This window comes from Manacus candei, unplaced genomic scaffold (genome assembly GCF_025592945.1).
Source record: "Manacus candei isolate 608988 ecotype Guabito, Panama unplaced genomic scaffold, ASM2559294v1 h1tg000023l, whole genome shotgun sequence".
NCBI classification, from domain to species: domain Eukaryota; kingdom Metazoa; phylum Chordata; class Aves; order Passeriformes; family Pipridae; genus Manacus; species Manacus candei.
Window position 1 is genome coordinate 2,904,546 of NW_026138071.1, and position 16,678 is coordinate 2,921,223.

Genomic DNA, 16,678 nt, shown 5'->3' on the forward strand with positions numbered 1-16,678 from the left:
GCTTTTCCCCCACTCCTGCCAAGAGCTTTTTTTCCTGTCTTTTTGAGGCACAGGCTGAGTTAATTTTGGGCTGGAAGAGTTCCCTGAACCTGCATGCAGGTGCAAAAAAAAGAGGACAGCACTGCGCAGGGACAGATTTAGATGGCTGAAAATACTATGGGTCACCTTGGTTTGAAATGCACCACGTGTTTCCAATAACTAATATAAGTTTTAATCCCCTAAACTCCCAGACATAACACTGTTTCTTATATGCAACACTACACCCATTCATCTGATTTTTCTTGATTTATTTCTCACCTCAGTTATTTCAAAAGACTCAAAGAAGAAAAACACTTTGTCCCCAAATCAAATTTAAATGTGGATTCTGGGTTCTTATTATTGGGCTTTGTAAGTTTTTAACCTTGTTATGAAGTCATTCAAAGCTGGTAAAAATATTTCTGATTCAATAGGTTTTCTAACTGTATTTTTTTTGTCTTAATAGAACTACTGTATTACTAAAGATAACAAACCAGGTTATAAGACAGTTAAGACGGCAAATACTTGCCTGCAATATCAATTATAAATAATAGGAATTAAAATCATTGTCAATACCTGTGGTTAAAGGCAGATGAGTGACACTAGTTAGACAGGTGAGAGTAAACCAGGTTGATGCTAATGTTGCTCCAGATAAAAGCAGCAGCAGTATAAACTTCAGCATGCCCCTGATAAAATCTGCAAACCTGAAATAAAAGCACAGATCAGAGCAGTACAAATGCTGATTTTCATATTTTTATTTAAATGCGGTGCTTGACAATTAATTCAGTATATTCCCCTTAAACATTTTGGAGACTATAAAAAGAATCTAAAAGTTGTTTCTCATTTTCAGGAATAGAAAAAAAAGGCGTTTTTATAGAATGGTGATATTTCTAGCTGTCAAGCTGAAGAGCCACGGATTTTTTAGCTGTCAGGAAATAACAACCAAACCAGAACAATTCTCAAGGCATCAAATGAAAACACTTGGTATAGAGGAATGGTTTGTTTTTTTTTTCCTTCTGCATTTGTTGGACACAGTATCACACCACTACTTCCATCACTGCTTTGTCAGTGTTTGCCAGTCTCCCTTGGCAGACACAGAACTCCATTAGCATATGAGGAGGCTGCTGTGTTTCATTCAAGACATAGTTAAGTGTCCAGATTCATTTTTGTGGGAAATGACAAAACTCCAAATACCAGAATCCCAAGTTGAAGATGACAAGGAACAGCTTCTGAGCCCTTGGATGCGCTGGTGATGAAGCTCTTGGTGGTTTAGGCAAAGGAGGAACTCTTTATACAGGCGGTCACTCTGCCAGTGGCTGTTTTGAGTTGAAATGTTCCAGAAACCAAGAGCTTGGTGTCACTCCTCTCCTACACATACCCCTTTGACAGGCTGGGGAGCACAGCCCCACAAGCCCTTGGGTATTCTGGCTGTTATACCACCTGATGACACAATTGCTTTTTTCATTTTTTTTTTCTTTTTCTTTCAAGGAGATGGGGATGCACTTGAGCAGTGCTCGCATGGCATAATTATCAGTGCAATTGCTCTTTTCAAAAGGGATTTCAACCTAGCTACTAAAAAAGATATATTAGAAAAGTCTATGTAATTTATTCACAAGTAATTTTCTATAATCTCCTGCTTAGGAGATGTGATTTTGGGATGGATAGGTTAGGTATGTATGTCTCAAGCATATCTTCTACCCTCACAGCCTCCTACCTTGATTAGGCTAATGGCAGCATAATCCACCTAGGTCAATCTGTGATGAAATTTGTCCATCCATCAGCTAACTGCCTTCTCTGCCCTGACAAAGATCACTTTACAAGCAGATGCCTTATAGCTTAATTGATAAAAGAGACAATGCTACCAACATTTTGAAAACTAGGAACCTCAGCTCCACATATACCATAAGAGATGTAGGAGTAATGCAATCAAACACCCCTCACCCTCCCAAACCAACTTCTTTCCTCTTGTTTTGATTCTCCCTGTGTTTAATTCCACATTGAATTTAGCAGTCAGTAATTCAATAAGCAGTAGTGGGAGATCAATGCTGCATATCATCTTAAAAGTTTATGACTGCAGTGTTGAAGTGGCTTATGCATTCATCTCCAATAGCAGAGGTCAGCTGCTACTGTTGCTTTTCCTCTGACAATCCAATCCAGCAATCAGGATCATCTCACTGGTTTGGCAGTTTCTTTAATTATTCTTTGGGATCACTAGGGTCAAAATCAGGAATTTTAAAAGCTTTGCAGAAGCACCTCAAAGTGTAAGCTTTCAGCTTCTTCCACAGAGACTCCCTGTCTTGCCAGTTGGCAGACAATATCATTATTCTCTGTCCTTACAGGCAAATGCAGTGATGTAGATCCTGTCTAATGAAACATAGTGTGAGAAATATCAGCCTTCTGGGAGGGATATTCACAGACAACAGGTCTGGAGGTAATCTCTAGGGGATCCTCCCTCTCTATCCTACCACCAGGTATACATGGAGATGGGAGGATGATACGCATCTAAACCATTCACAACAGTTCAGTGGAGAAAATATCTACCTTTACTGAGCAGCTGCAACTCTTTTTGACACAAAGATCCTGGTTTGGGTAGCAGGGTGCTCCAAGGAGCTCTCAGATATCACAGGAGTCTGAAAGGGTCAAATGTCCCCCAAAGGTAAAGGTTCATGCAGCTACTGAATTCAGCCAGCAATAGAAATAATGGGAAAAAAATAACATTGCAACCTAGCCTGAACTTGGTAATTGAAGGACTTCTGCCTCTTGTCTCGTTATAGAAGAATAAAGAAGACTGTAAATCTAGTTAACTCTTCAGAATACTTGTTTCAATTAAAAAATTATTTTTATCCTCTGACCTGGGTATCTGCTTTCAAACCCCTCTGTTCTGTTTAAATCCTTCTTCATCACCTAGCACGTAAGGGGATGTCTGCAACTGCTAAAACAGTAGGCACAAGAGGAGATAAGGTGTATACTTACCCAGACACAGACCTTTGAGCCTACTGCTGGTACTAGTCTCCAGCATCCCAGGAGATCCAGCCCAAGGCTGTATCCTACAGTTAAAATCACAAACCTGTGTTGCTGACAACACTGTCTGTTGCTAAGGAAATTATCACCATGCCATAAAGTTTCAGCACTTTGACTACACTGCAGGTTAGAAGTGGGAAGAAAAACTGAGCAGCAGAGGACAAAACCTCAAAAAATCTGCGATCATTGGCAAATGGGGGGGAAAATAATTTAAAAATACGAGGAAAGGGAATAGATTTATGCTTCCATGCAATGACACAAATGTTGCTCTTTGACACTGCTTTTTTTCAAACCAGTAGCGTTTGAAAGCTGCCAGCAGAGGGTACAGCACCTGTCAGCTGCCCAAAAGGCCAGGTTTTTCAATTATAAAAATGCATCACACAAATTAGCTAAACATGTAAGTTCACAGCTATCAGGACAGCAGTGGGTGGAGATCAGGAGGATTTATATATAATGCTGAGGAAAACTTGCACCACTTTGAAAATGAGATAGAGAAACAAATTTCCAAACTGGGCATTACTTTATATACAGATGATTTAACACCTACTGTGATGTGCAGGACCTAATGTTCCAGGGCATTGCTCTCAGGTTGTTAAGAGTTCTAAATGATAGAATCTGCATTGACAAAAACGGAAAGAGCAAATGCCTAAACTGCACCAATTTTGCTTTGATAAATTAGCAGGGAAAAAAACCAAACAATGAAGAAACCCCCACCCCAAAACTAACAGCTTCTTAAGAGGTGGTTAAGGGAGAGAGCTGCTTGCTTGGCAAATCACAGTTCTGACACTGAAATATATCAACTTGTCAGCTTTGACAAGAATCATTACTTAATTTTCCTAATTACAACTTTTAGCAGATTACAGTCAGACTCGTCATTGATTCAACCCTACACAGATAAATGCTGAATAGGCCTAGGAGGGAGAGTCATCCATCAGGAGTGACAAATCATCTCCTCCCTCCCTTTCTGTATGCGAACTCTCCCATTTGAACTCTGCATTGCCCAAGTTAGAAAGACATATTTGGAGACAGACTGCTGGTATTTCCTAAATATACTGAATGCCACAAAATATGGGTGTTCAACCAGGTTTGAAATCAAAGGTTTGAAGCAGTTAAAGCTACTGTCAGCGTTTCCTGAAACTTAACCCAGGCAATGTATTAAATAAATTAATCTACCATAAAGACTGAGATTTGCATGTTGGCATTGAGTCAGCAGACTCTCTCCTAAAAAAGTTAAGGGTGCCCCTCTACCACTGAAATGTTGCAAATATACTAGATATTAATTCATGATGGAAAAGATTAAACTAGCACACTACTTGTGCTTCAGCATGCAACCTATGGCATCTGTGTCATTTACAACAGTTGGTTTTCAGCATCTCTTACAGAGAAAACCTCGTTATCTGAGCTTAGCTAATCAGAAGCAACTCTTTTCAGAGGAAGTCAGGGCATGAACTTTGTTTGGCTAGAGTCCTTTGGCCTGCATCTGGAGTGGATGGGAGAGAAGCACTTGTTTCTTTTCCCTAGGTCAGGAGTTTTTTCCTCTCCTTGTTGCAGTTGCTAGGCAGCCTGCAAAACGTCAGGATGAGAAACCTCACATTTCTTTATGCATTGTGTACTCTCTGATGAAGCACATGAAATAGCAAGCGAAAAAAAGAGAGTTTCAATTTCTGTCCTAAAAAGATCCCTCCCTGTGTCCATAATTCTGCAAGGACTGCAGCCATTAAAGATCTCTGCACCTGTGCTAAATTCATTGCAGAACTGGAGTCTAAAGAGTGGACACAGAGAAGCCAGGACAATGCTCAGGTATCACAATGCAAGGGGAATGTGTGACTGGTTTTAGACAGTTTTATAAACTCATTGCTCGAGTATCTCCTGAAAGACTTTTTCTTCCTCCCCCTATCTCTTTTTCTAAAGAGAACCTCAACACAAAAAAAGCAGCAACCTTTTGGAAGGGTAATCCATGCTTTGCTGTTCCTCTCCCCATGTCATCATCATTCATGATGGTCAGAGCAAGCTGTGTTTGGATTTATAAAAATGCATAGATTCACCCATACTGTAGTCTGTAGGAGTACAGCAGAAAATAGGCTACACAGGAATCCAGCAACTTGGCCAAAATGGGCCCAGACTAATTTCTCTGTGGAGGAGCATAACATGGTGGGTATGCTGCCTGTACTACATTCCCTATATCCCTTTAGGAATCAGTATGCCCAAAAGTGTTGATGGAAGGAGACAGACATTAATCTTCAATGCCTTCCAAATGTGCTACAACAGGTTCTCCTTTATACCAGGCAGCTAAATTCACAAGAGCTGTGTTTAAAAGCAGCATACAGGAAGCCCTTGTCAGGAGTAACAGTCTGACTTGCCAAATTCAGGTATATGCATGTGGAATTCCCAATCCCCAACAACCCCTAACCTGGTACAAATTATTCCTCTACAAGAAACACATCATAACCCCAGAATGCATTTTCCATTTCAAGTTTCCAGAAGAAGAGAGAAAACAAGTTATGTTACTACGAAGATAAGCTAAATGACAATCACAGTTGAAGAAATGAAGAAGGACTTGTAATTATTCCTACCTTGCCATTGCTATGCCAACAACGCAACCTCCAACTATAGACCAAAATCCAATCCAACCTGCATCTACCTGACAGGAAAAAACAAAACAAAACAAAAGAGAGAAATGTATTAAAGCTGAGAAAATAAGACGATGTTACTTTCAAAACAAATGGTGTGCAGGAGCTGCAAACTGCTAACAACAGCCCTTGACAACAATCTGAAGTGCAAGGCTTTTTCTAGGAAAGGAAATAAATTCACTACAAGGAAGTATGACTAAGTAGTCTATGCCCTAAATGTGACCTCTCTTTATAGAATCTGAGTAATGTCCTCTGTTTTTTTATAATACTCTATCAAAAGCTTAGAAATCATCTTCTCCCCACTTCATCTTTTCCACCAGGCACACATTATTTTCTTTCCCTAAAGGTGCAGCAGCCAACAACACTACAGTTTGTTTACCTGCCTCTTCCTTCTTGTCAAGAGGTGTGTACAGTTCTGAAAACACTCGCCACTGATGGAGAGTCAGAAGGGAGAATTGTGACAGTTTGGGATGCCAAAGCTATGGTTTATTTTGTTTAAAATTTCAAGGAGAAAAGTGGTCCATATGTATTAATAGCTGCTTAAACATAAAAACCTGATAAAACTGTATGCTATTGCAAAGTAAAACCGTGCCATTTACAAAATGGTTGCTGATTATCAGTCAGGAGATACTTACTTGGCTTACGTGAACAGGCGTTAATATCAAATCCAGAACACCAGACCAGCCAGAGAAAACACCCAGTGGTATAGCATAGGCTAAAGCAATCATCAAGAATCGGAAATTGCTGTGAAGATAAAACATTGCAATTAGCTGCAGGTTATATTAGAAATCACACCAAGATTAGCCAGTACAGTAAATGACACCTTCTATATTCTGCCCATCAAGAAAAATAGCAAAGGTCTGACAGATGAGCGAGCCACGAAAATCAAGAAAGCCACGCCACTGAATTTCCAGTGGCTGATATGTTACTGCCTTAGCACAGTGATGATAGAAAAAGCCAGTTTCTCCACATAGTTCAAAGATTTCTGTAACATACTGGGCTCATGTGTTTCTCATTTCCGCAAGCAATTCTTCTGTGCACTGGCATGGGCAACCTCCTCAGCCACAGTGTAGGTTAGGAAGAATAAGCACTAATTAAAATGATGAAAAGCATATTTCAAGAATAAAATCAGAGCTTCATGCCTCTTGAACTGAACTTTAAAAAAATAAATCAAAAAGAAACCCTGTTTTATTTCTCTTTGTTTTAGTGAAAGCAGGGAGAGCTCTGGAAATTAGAGTGGTAGAGTTGCAAGAGTGGAAAATTTTGACAATTCGAACAGGCAAACCCCAGAGATAATATAATATAATATTCTGCTCTAAATAGTCAACATGTTTGCTTTTCCTCCCAATTAAAATTATTTAACCTTTAGTATTCAGGGAAGGTGAAAGTCAAAACTTTGTCACCATCTTCATCATATACAGCTAAACAGGGGTTTAGCCAACAACTTTCCCCACTCAACTGTAACTGAAAGTAAATGTGAAATCTTTGCTAAGAGACATCCAAATTTTCCTCAAAAAATGTTTCAATTTTGGATGAAAACCAGAAAATGTACTTTGGACTCTGCAACAGTGATATTTTAAAGTGAAGAGATTCTATGGTGATTCCAAGGTCAGTTATCCCATGGGGTATCTGTGTAACCACAAAATGTGGCTCCCTCCAATCCCAAACTATTTATGTAAAATTGATCCTGATCAGTACCAGTTCCTTGGCATGCAATGGCAATTTGATAGCACACAGTTATGAAAGCCAAGAGGGAGAGAAAGAAATTCGATTAGTCTCCAAAACATTCAGAGGTTTGCAGCTTACACCGTTTTACTCCCCTAGATGATCCACGCACAGCACACCAGCCAGTGTTTTTTTGCACTCTTCTTTTTCACACATCCTCTTCTTGAATAACACATTTTCATCACATGAACATATCCTCTGCTTTCAATATAATTTGTGTCAAATTTATTTTTTAATGCAAAGAAAAACAACTCCCAAACTTTCATCTCTTCTACCCATTGGTTATTTTTCTCTGAATGCTATCATTTTCCTGACAACTTTTTTTCTCTCTTAAGAATGCCATATTCTTATCCTAGTCTATCTTGTATCATCTTGGCATCTGATGCTATTTAATACTATCCATGTGAGAGCCAATTCAACATCTGTAAAATAAAATGGAATTTTGCATGGACTTTAAATAGCCATGTTGTAGATTGCAAGGAGGGAACATGTCTGAATGCAGTCTTCCAATATAACACTTGTTGAATATTCAAAATATTTGGCTACCTGAACCTCAGCTTCATTAAAGAGCTACTTTTGAGGAAGTGCAAACTTTGTAATGTGTTTGACCAAAATTTCCCGTGGTGTATTTTTTTTCTGTAGCTCAAGCAACAAGATAGACTGTCATGTGGGATAGTTGCTCTGTGCCACATCCAACTCCTAGTACCAATCCTAGAGAACCAGCTCTGCATCATGACATCCTCCAATGACAGAGGCTGCCACCCTGCCTAGTCTCCAGCAGAAGTGAGGTGACCTGGAGAAAGGGTGCATGACAGTGACAAAGATCCCCAGATGTCATTCTGCCCCCTTGTCCAGCAACAGCTAGTGCTGCCTACATTAAGTGCTAAAGCTGTTTGAAACATACATCTTTCAGCAGCAGTTCTGCTTTTCATGGCTCCAGTTGCTTGTATTTGTTTTTGCAATTTTGCAATTACTCCACTGAAAATAGAAAAATGTGCTGTCTGTCACACCATCAGCTGGTGAACCCACACTGTTTTCCATGGTATCAGTGATGACGGGACATCAGCATTAGCCTCTCTTAAACCACTCTGCTGGAATACAAATTGATTTTTCCTCCTGTTTTGTTTTTTTTTCCAGAAACCTATCTAATGCTATCAGAATCTGTAAGACAAGACTGGTTCAGAGGGGAGGCCCATCAAAGTCAGTCATCATTTTCAGAATAACTTTGACAGTGCCTATTAACATCAGGCACACTCTGAGCAGCTTCCATTACTGGATTGTGATGTTGATGAAAGTTTCATTAAAGCAACAATGATGCATAAAAACCCTATTATAAAATTTCAAAATTGCTTACATAGTCCCTTGAAAATATAAAAGGCACATAACTGGCTAAAAGTATCTAATTACCTCAAAGCAAAAATCACAACAAGTTTTCTTAATACAGATTTTAATATTAATCAACTATTTACTTGTATTAGGATTTTTTCCATTGAAATTTGTGGCATATTCCGAACTGGGAAAAAAAAAAAAAGTTGTATTTGCTTCACCCAAGAAACTGATAAAGGGCACTGCACTTTTTCTAACAGAAATTCAAACTACACTTGTCACAGCATGTGATAGACTGTTGAAAGATTTGGGCTTAGCACCCAAACCATGAGTAATCTGTCGTCTCCCACTGCAGGCTGAGAGAGTTGGTATCAGGAGATAACCAGAGATCAGCTAATTGTTATAATCTGTCAGAAGCAGGAATCCTCCAAATCAGAAGGAAGAATCAAGTTTCCTAAGGAAGTCCCAAAAAATGGCCTACAGGGGATGGTTGACCTTTGTGGATGGTATAATAGAACTCTGCAAGAAGTAGCTTGTGTAGATGACTGCCCAAGGACCTGAAGGCATGAAGGAGTATGGGATCTGAAAGGATGTGACAGATCCTTTTAGTGTCCAAGGTAAAAAGGTCAATAACTTCAATGGTAACATTATGCTATGCTGCTTTATTTTGAAGTAATAAAACTGCAGCCTGAGGGAAAGAAGAGGGAAATGATGAACATCTCAATTCTCATGAGTGTTTTTGGCACATAGTTGAGTCAGCCCACCAGCTCACACACATCCCAAATGCCTTACACACAGTTCTTATACCAGAGGGTAAGTCTACAGCAAGGGGAAATCATGATTTCTTAGTACTCATCTGCTGGTTACCTTCAGTCTACACTACTAAGTCAAAAGAAAGGCTCTCTGAGCCAAGAATTATGAAGCCTAGATTAGGCAGGCAACAGACCTTAGAAGCCTAATGAGCCAGATGATGGACTTCTCCTGAAGCATAGCAGACACCATTTTCTTCTATAAAACCCAGTTGCTTTGATGGATTGTTGCTGAAAGGCTCCTCAAGATAAGCAGGTTTAATGATGAATTGTTGATTATTTCATGTACAGAGGAATGAAGAAGTGCCTTTGATAAAGGGTAGCATGGAAGAATGCAAAAAGACCAGAGACAGGAGATATAATTATCTACCTGTTCATGCTTAAAAAAAACCCCTCTTGGTTCTTGGAGACACTATAAACTGTGTTCATTATTTAAGAATACAGTTTGTTTTCTTCAGTTTCACTGGTTGAGAATAGTAAGCCACCTTTGTTGTTTATATCCTGACCTTACAGTATCTCAGGTCCACTGTTTACAATCCTTTTAACATGGAATCTACTGGTTAAAAAGCTCCCAAATGGAGCACTGTCAACGGAAATTTTATATTTCACCTGCGGAGCCAGTTGCTGTTTGGATTTCTGTTCAACGGCAACATTTTTACTACACAGCCTCAGGCAGGGTCCAACTGCACATCAGCTTGGGTGAGTAAGAACATTACTATATGTGCTAAGTGTCCTTAGGGGAACTGTTATTTTTTAATATCCTGAGTAGGTCACTTTGCAGACTTAACCAGTCAGCTGTACTCACACTATCTCCTGACTGCCACCGTGCTCCAGGATGAACATTCAGGATTAAGCGTCTTGCCAACTATTTAGCCCCCCAAACAAAATAAGAAGCCTTCAAAAAGAAAAGGAAAAAAAACCCAAAACCAATGACAACAGGGGATGAGTTGTTTTCGCTGCCTCTAAATACACTTATTGAAAGTACAGCCCACAATAGACCTTTTAATTGAATGGCTAATGCTCCATTACCATCAAGTTTCAAGCAGCCCTTTATATGCAGATTCAGCTTCTATCGCTGCATCAGTCAACAAACAATTACAAGAGTCTGAAGCCTCCCTGTGAAGTCAGTCACACTCGGTACCATGGGAGCAGTTCTTTGCCCCAGGAAGTTCATCTTTGCAGTATCATGTACAGGGCACGGGCATTCACAGTTATCTATCATTAATATTACAGTTGTTTTAGCTGTTCCTTTGATATGATATTTCCATTACACAAGACATTTACAAACACTGGGGGGAAGTAGGTCTGTGTCTTACCAAAACAGCCCAAGTGCAAAAAGCTGCAAAGCTGTCATTTTCTTTGTAACTTCTTTCTTTTTTTAAACCTAAGAACTTAAAGGAAGCTAACCAGTCTTTGAACCTGTCCAAAAACACATTTGGAGACATTTTTCCTATTCCCACTTCATATTTTAACATACTTAATGAGATTTAATTGATGAAATCACAATTTCAGATAGTTCGTTCATTGCTCCCATGGCTGAATAATCCTTCGAATGACAAGTAAACTCCAAATTCATTCTGATATAATAAGCACAGACAAATGCAGCTCAGTTAGTTAGGTTTGCCCAATGTTGCTAATTGTTATCTCACAGCACACTGTTAACAACCTTGTATAACCTGCTGTAACAGAAGCATTGTATAAAAAAACCCTGTGATAACAGGATGAGTAAAGCATTGTTGGTGCTAAAGGACTCTGGCATGAAGCCTTGAGATATACCCAGTGATTTAAAATTTAATGTCTGCTTTTCAGCAGTTAGCATCCTTTTATGCCTCAACATGAATAATTAATTTTATTTTGTTTAAAAGCACTACAAACCAACTTGTTTGCTCCATGAGAAGATTAAAGCGCACTTGTTTTTATTTATTTAGGTGCTGATCTGCTTTGAAGTGGAACCCAGTGAGGTCCTACCTTAATAGTCTGCAAAAACTTCTCCTGTAGCTGAGCCGCTGACTCGCTGCAGCGACACTGGGAGGGAATGGAGGGCGCGAGGGGAAGTAGGCCAACGCTGCGGAAAATATCAGGGAAACCATTCCAAATTCTAAGCAAGAGGGCAAAGAAAAACAAAACCAAGAACAGATGTTAGCATCAACAGACTTATTTTGGTACACTGCTGCTACAAGCCAGCCTCCGAGACATAAATCCCACCACAAGTGCCTTAATGCCCCTGGCAACAGAACTCGCTAACTTGAAGGAGAATTTCTTTTTGCCCTCCCCAAACAAGATTTCAAATTGGGATGGAGAATCAATGAGACTGGCAGTGCATGCCAGTGTTAGGAGCTGCAGAGAACCAGGCTCACACATGGGGAACACAGTGAAGCAAAAGGAAACTGTTGCTTTTTCTCCTTAGAGAGAACTGCAATATGAAGATTTGGGCACATTTCCTCACGATGGAAGTAATACAGTGCAGATACCAGCAGGCCAGAGACTTTAAACAGATGGGACTGGGGAAGCCTCAGGACATGGAATGACAATTACTCATTGCACAAGATGATGAAGGCAAATGAAAGGCCAAGCAAGGCAGCAGTTCGGACACAAACAGATTTACATGGCAACAGAAAATAAAGAGAAAAGTGCAGGAGCAGCCATGGCTCAAGAACAGAAAAAAGTACAGGTAAGAGGGGAAAAAAAAAGAAAGAATACAGCTGTTTGCAGATGCTCCTCTTGTTCAGCAGCAAGTATTCTAAATCTTTGAAAAATTTCATAGCAGAAGTTTGGAACTGAGCTTGAAAAGTGACGAGCACTTCACAGAAAATACTCAGTAAGTCCCATGAGCAGACATTCTGAGCAAAAACAACTCTACCCACAGTCAGTCTAATTAGTTTTACAGGCATTTTGCAACGTATATCATGTTCTCCACAGTCCTCAATCCCAATATTTCTCCCATCCCCTTTGAAAACAATATTCTTTGCTGCTGTAGAGAAAAATGTATGGCTGAAGTGTGTTATCTTAAAAGAACCTGTGATCTTATAACAAAGAAGTGTTCACTGACACCACAAATAAATTCCAGCAGAGTTGGATAGTCAATTGCGTTCATTTTCTTTTTCTTCTCTTTTTTAATAAATCAATATGAACATGGCGCTTTGCCAGGTCTTCTGCTAAACCAGAAGAAAATAAATTCAGGAAACAAATAACAGTGTCTAAATGGATCAGCTGGAGATGGGGAAAGGAAACGAATGCTTCTATTCAGTATATGGGAAAAAAGTCTACACTAAATTTCCTTTGAAGGCATACTGGGAATGTGACAATGGCATTCTTCACGATCAAATACTAAAAGATTCATTTTGAATCATGTGGTGTCTTTTCCTTCTCTAGTCTAACTGCATGTTTTGAGGGCCAAGGGCACTTTATCTCCTCTGCTCTCTGGAAAACAGATTCATTTCTATCTTTGTGTACATTGTTTCTGAAACCACGAGCAGTGAAAAAAGAACTGGCCATAACTGATCATCCCTGAACTAAGAAAGGGATAAGATGCTTTGTCACTACAGAGCTGTTTAGTAAAAGCTGTTTATCTGCCTCTCCTGATTCTAGGTCTACATACAGGTTTATAGCTATACATATGTACATGCATACACACATTTTAATCACATATAAAGGAAGATTTCAGACTGCAGACAGGTATAGCCAACAAGAATGTGATCACACAAACTTGTAAGTTTTGTCCAAGGTACTAATTATTTAACTTTGTTATACTGTAGTGCTATAAGGGAAAAGGCTAGATCTTTTTCTGAAGAATGCAAATGATGATAATTTTTTTAAGTCACAGCAATATTTTATAACAGGTGCCCATCTGAGGCCTCATCTGTGTGCTGCCTCAAGATTTCTGCCAGTCAAATTGCTGCAGCAGAAGTAGTATAGTAACATCTTCTATTTTTTTTTCTTTAATTATTAAATTCAGCATACTGTCCTTGTAGTACCTCCTTGCACCTCTGCAACATTTCCCAGTGTTACACTTTCCAGGCTAACAAATCTGCCTAGCTAGCTCTGCCCTCATGCACAAAAGGAAAGTGCAGAATGCCCTTTGGAAACTAAAGCAGCTCCCTCTATTGAAGAATAGAAGTCTTCAGTGCCATCTTAGCTTTGTGTATCACACCTACATCAGAAGTCCAGGTACTGTCAAACACATTCAATTTCTTATGTGATGAATTCCTTAGGAAACCCACACCTTTATCTCCCTCATCATTTACTCTTTCAGACTAGATAAAGAAAAATACAATATAAAACTTGTCTTAAAGGTCTTCCACAGGGTTAGCAGGCTTCTGAAGAGGACAATGGATGCAGCAATGTACTCAGAATTGGGCAAGACATAAATCAGTGTGCAGAAACACAGCTGTCTATCTCTTGTTGAGGAGTGAACCTGGAATGCTTTACAAAAGCTGGGTACCACACCACAGTGACTTGAGACTGCCAAAGTGGACAGATGCCTGCATCTTAGCCTAGGAAGTAGACATCCTGCTGCTTGCTTGTGTAAACTCCAAAGAGAAAAAAGAAAAAAAGAGGTTTAAGAGAGACAAAAGCCTCCTTGATACAACATCTTTTCCCTTCAGATAGGCTACTCATAGCACAAAAACCTACTCAAACTCAGAAACCTTTCTCCCCACCTTGTCCTGTAATGTAAAGGTGGAATGAGGGCCCTTTACACACACGCACACATTTTATTTTTTTTTAACAATGATTTTACATTGTTATTTAGGAAAGCACAAGGCTGAGAGCTCTGGTTGCAGTCCAGAATAATTCAAGCTTCCTTGTGCGATTCAGGTAATACAATTCAATCCTGATTTGCTACATCTGTACTATTTGAGCTGTGAACCAGAATGTGCAGCGACACAGATGACACAGAAAGAGGCTGCGGTAATTCAACTGAGCTCTTAGTCCGCATTTGAGATAAAGGAAGAGCAATTTATTAAAACACAGAAGAGACTGGAGTTAACAGAGCAGTTTCAGAATGGGTTTATAAGCAATTGCTTCGTAATCATGTTTGAGGTTAAGTCCTCGGAAAATTTGAAAACTCTTGGCACGCTACTGATCCCAACTTAACAATTCACATCATTACTGCCTTTTAAAAGACATCATCTAACATTTGAAGGCTGCTTATCTAATACTACCTCACACAAAAGCAACAAGCTCCATCATAAACACAACTCCATTAGAAATGCAGTGTGCTTATCCTGTGAAACTGGCTTTCCCGTAGGATCTGAAATGAGAAGTCATACTAAGCCTGGTCACACCTGCCAAAGAAGTGGGGAAGTGGGATATTTGGGTCAGCTCCTTGTTGTGCTATATTCTCCAGAACCTTTGCTAGTAATCTTGGAAGTGAATTTGAGGCAAGTTTTCTGACCAGCCAATTTAAGGGATAAACAGTACCCTACCACAGCTACCAGGTATTTTTTGGCCCACAGGTGAACAGAACTGTCTATACATTACATGAGGCAGTTGCCCACCGTAAGGCAGCCTTCCTTCTACCTCTGGAGCCCACCTGGCACAAGAAAGCACAGAGGAGGCAGTCAGCAGGGACCCTGTGCCTTTGGCTTTCCAGGGAAACAGGGCTGAAGTAAGACAGGAGAAATCCCACGAGGGATTCCACCCAACCTCCTCTTTGACAGCTCTTGCCAATTTTAAGCCAGTTGGAGGTTTTGCCATCATCACTGTGATTCACTGCAGGCCAGCACCATTCACAAAACAGCTCTTCGTCATTGCCTGAACAGCTAAAGAGGTTTCAGCTCCAGAAAAGATGCACCCTGTAGGACACAAACACAAGCACACAGAAACCACCTCTGTTCAAAGCACTTTCAAATACTAAGTGAAAAGTGCAGGTGCCCCTCAAAACACATTTCCTAGGAAGATGAAGAGCTGCTGTAGGATCATCTCATGCTGGGATCAGTGATTCCAAACAAGTCTACAGAGTGTTCCCAAGCCCTTGTCAGCTCAGACAGGCATAAAGAGCCATGCTAAGACATGGAGCAGGCAAGACACACCTAACCTTGATGGCAAGATCCATCCCTGTTTCTGAAGAAAATGCTTAGGAAAACCTCCCTAAAGAGAACAGAAGAGAATGTGAATCTAATAGGCTGCTGAAAGCAATACTTCTAGTGCTACCAGACCCAAACCAGTGGTTTCAAGCACAAAGCAGTACTTTCTTTAGGCAGATGAATTCTTCTCGCTCCATAGAAAATCTGAAGAGGTAGAGCTAAAGCACTTCTCTAACTGCTAGTTTTTCTCCCCTTATCTACTGCTCCTCAGGACAAAACCTGACTTGCTTTCATTCTTCCTTCTTTCATATTAGCCGTTCTCATCTGCCATGAGTCAAACATCATATTTACTAGTGAACAAGGCTTAACCAAACCCAAATTTAACTGTTGTTCCGTCTGAGTCCAGTAAAAAGTAGGTTACTCAAAAATACTTGGTGAAATAGTGATTCAACTTCTATTACACTTTCTTTAAAATGAACAGTAAAGTGACCCTCTCCCAACAGGAATATTAACTTGACAAAATTTCCGCAAGAATAACATCCAGGAATAAATGATCACAAACAGCTAACTCAATCCCATAAACTTCCATATAAACTACACAGCATATGTACTTTAAGACTTCTGGAACACTTAGGGCTATCTCCTGGCTGAATTTCAGAGGCTGCAATCATAAGGGGGGGGAAATCCCAATCAAATGTGCAACCATCATGACATGGTAAAGAGTTGATCTGCTCTGAATGCTATACCAATTTATATCCTTTAAGAATCAGAACATAGGCTCCTAAGCCACTTAACCAACTTATTTTCCTTAAAGTTTGCTGCTGAGTTTTGTAAGTGACATAAAGAGCTGTAGAAGCCATTGCAAGAAAAAGAGCAAAGACATAAAATCCAAGTTATATCAGGTGAATTTTATATCAGTGTTTTTTTCTACTCAACTGTTGCCATGTCATTGAAATTGCTCACCAGTATGAATTATGTGGTTTTAGTTAAAAATAAAATCTATTTCATTTTAATTTCAGTGTTGGATTCTTAAATAGTAATAATCTAATCACATTTGAAAGGCACATGCAAATCATAAATTAAGGCTGATTTAATGCAGGGAAGAAATTTAATGCTAAAAGACTAT

General features: G+C 39.6%; 1 protein-coding gene across 1 annotated transcript in view; it reads right to left on the reverse strand.

Annotated features, from left to right (window-relative positions):
• SLC49A4 (solute carrier family 49 member 4) overlaps nt 1-16,678 on the reverse strand; it is a 69,145-nt gene that overhangs the window by 20,629 nt on the left and 31,838 nt on the right. Inside the window, exons 4-7 of the mRNA XM_051787629.1 lie at nt 11,495-11,624; nt 6,302-6,410; nt 5,610-5,677; nt 592-719 (exon numbers count right to left, since the gene is read on the reverse strand). Coding sequence (XP_051643589.1) covers nt 592-719; nt 5,610-5,677; nt 6,302-6,410; nt 11,495-11,624 — 435 coding nt within the window. The remainder of the gene's footprint in view (nt 1-591; nt 720-5,609; nt 5,678-6,301; nt 6,411-11,494; nt 11,625-16,678) is intronic.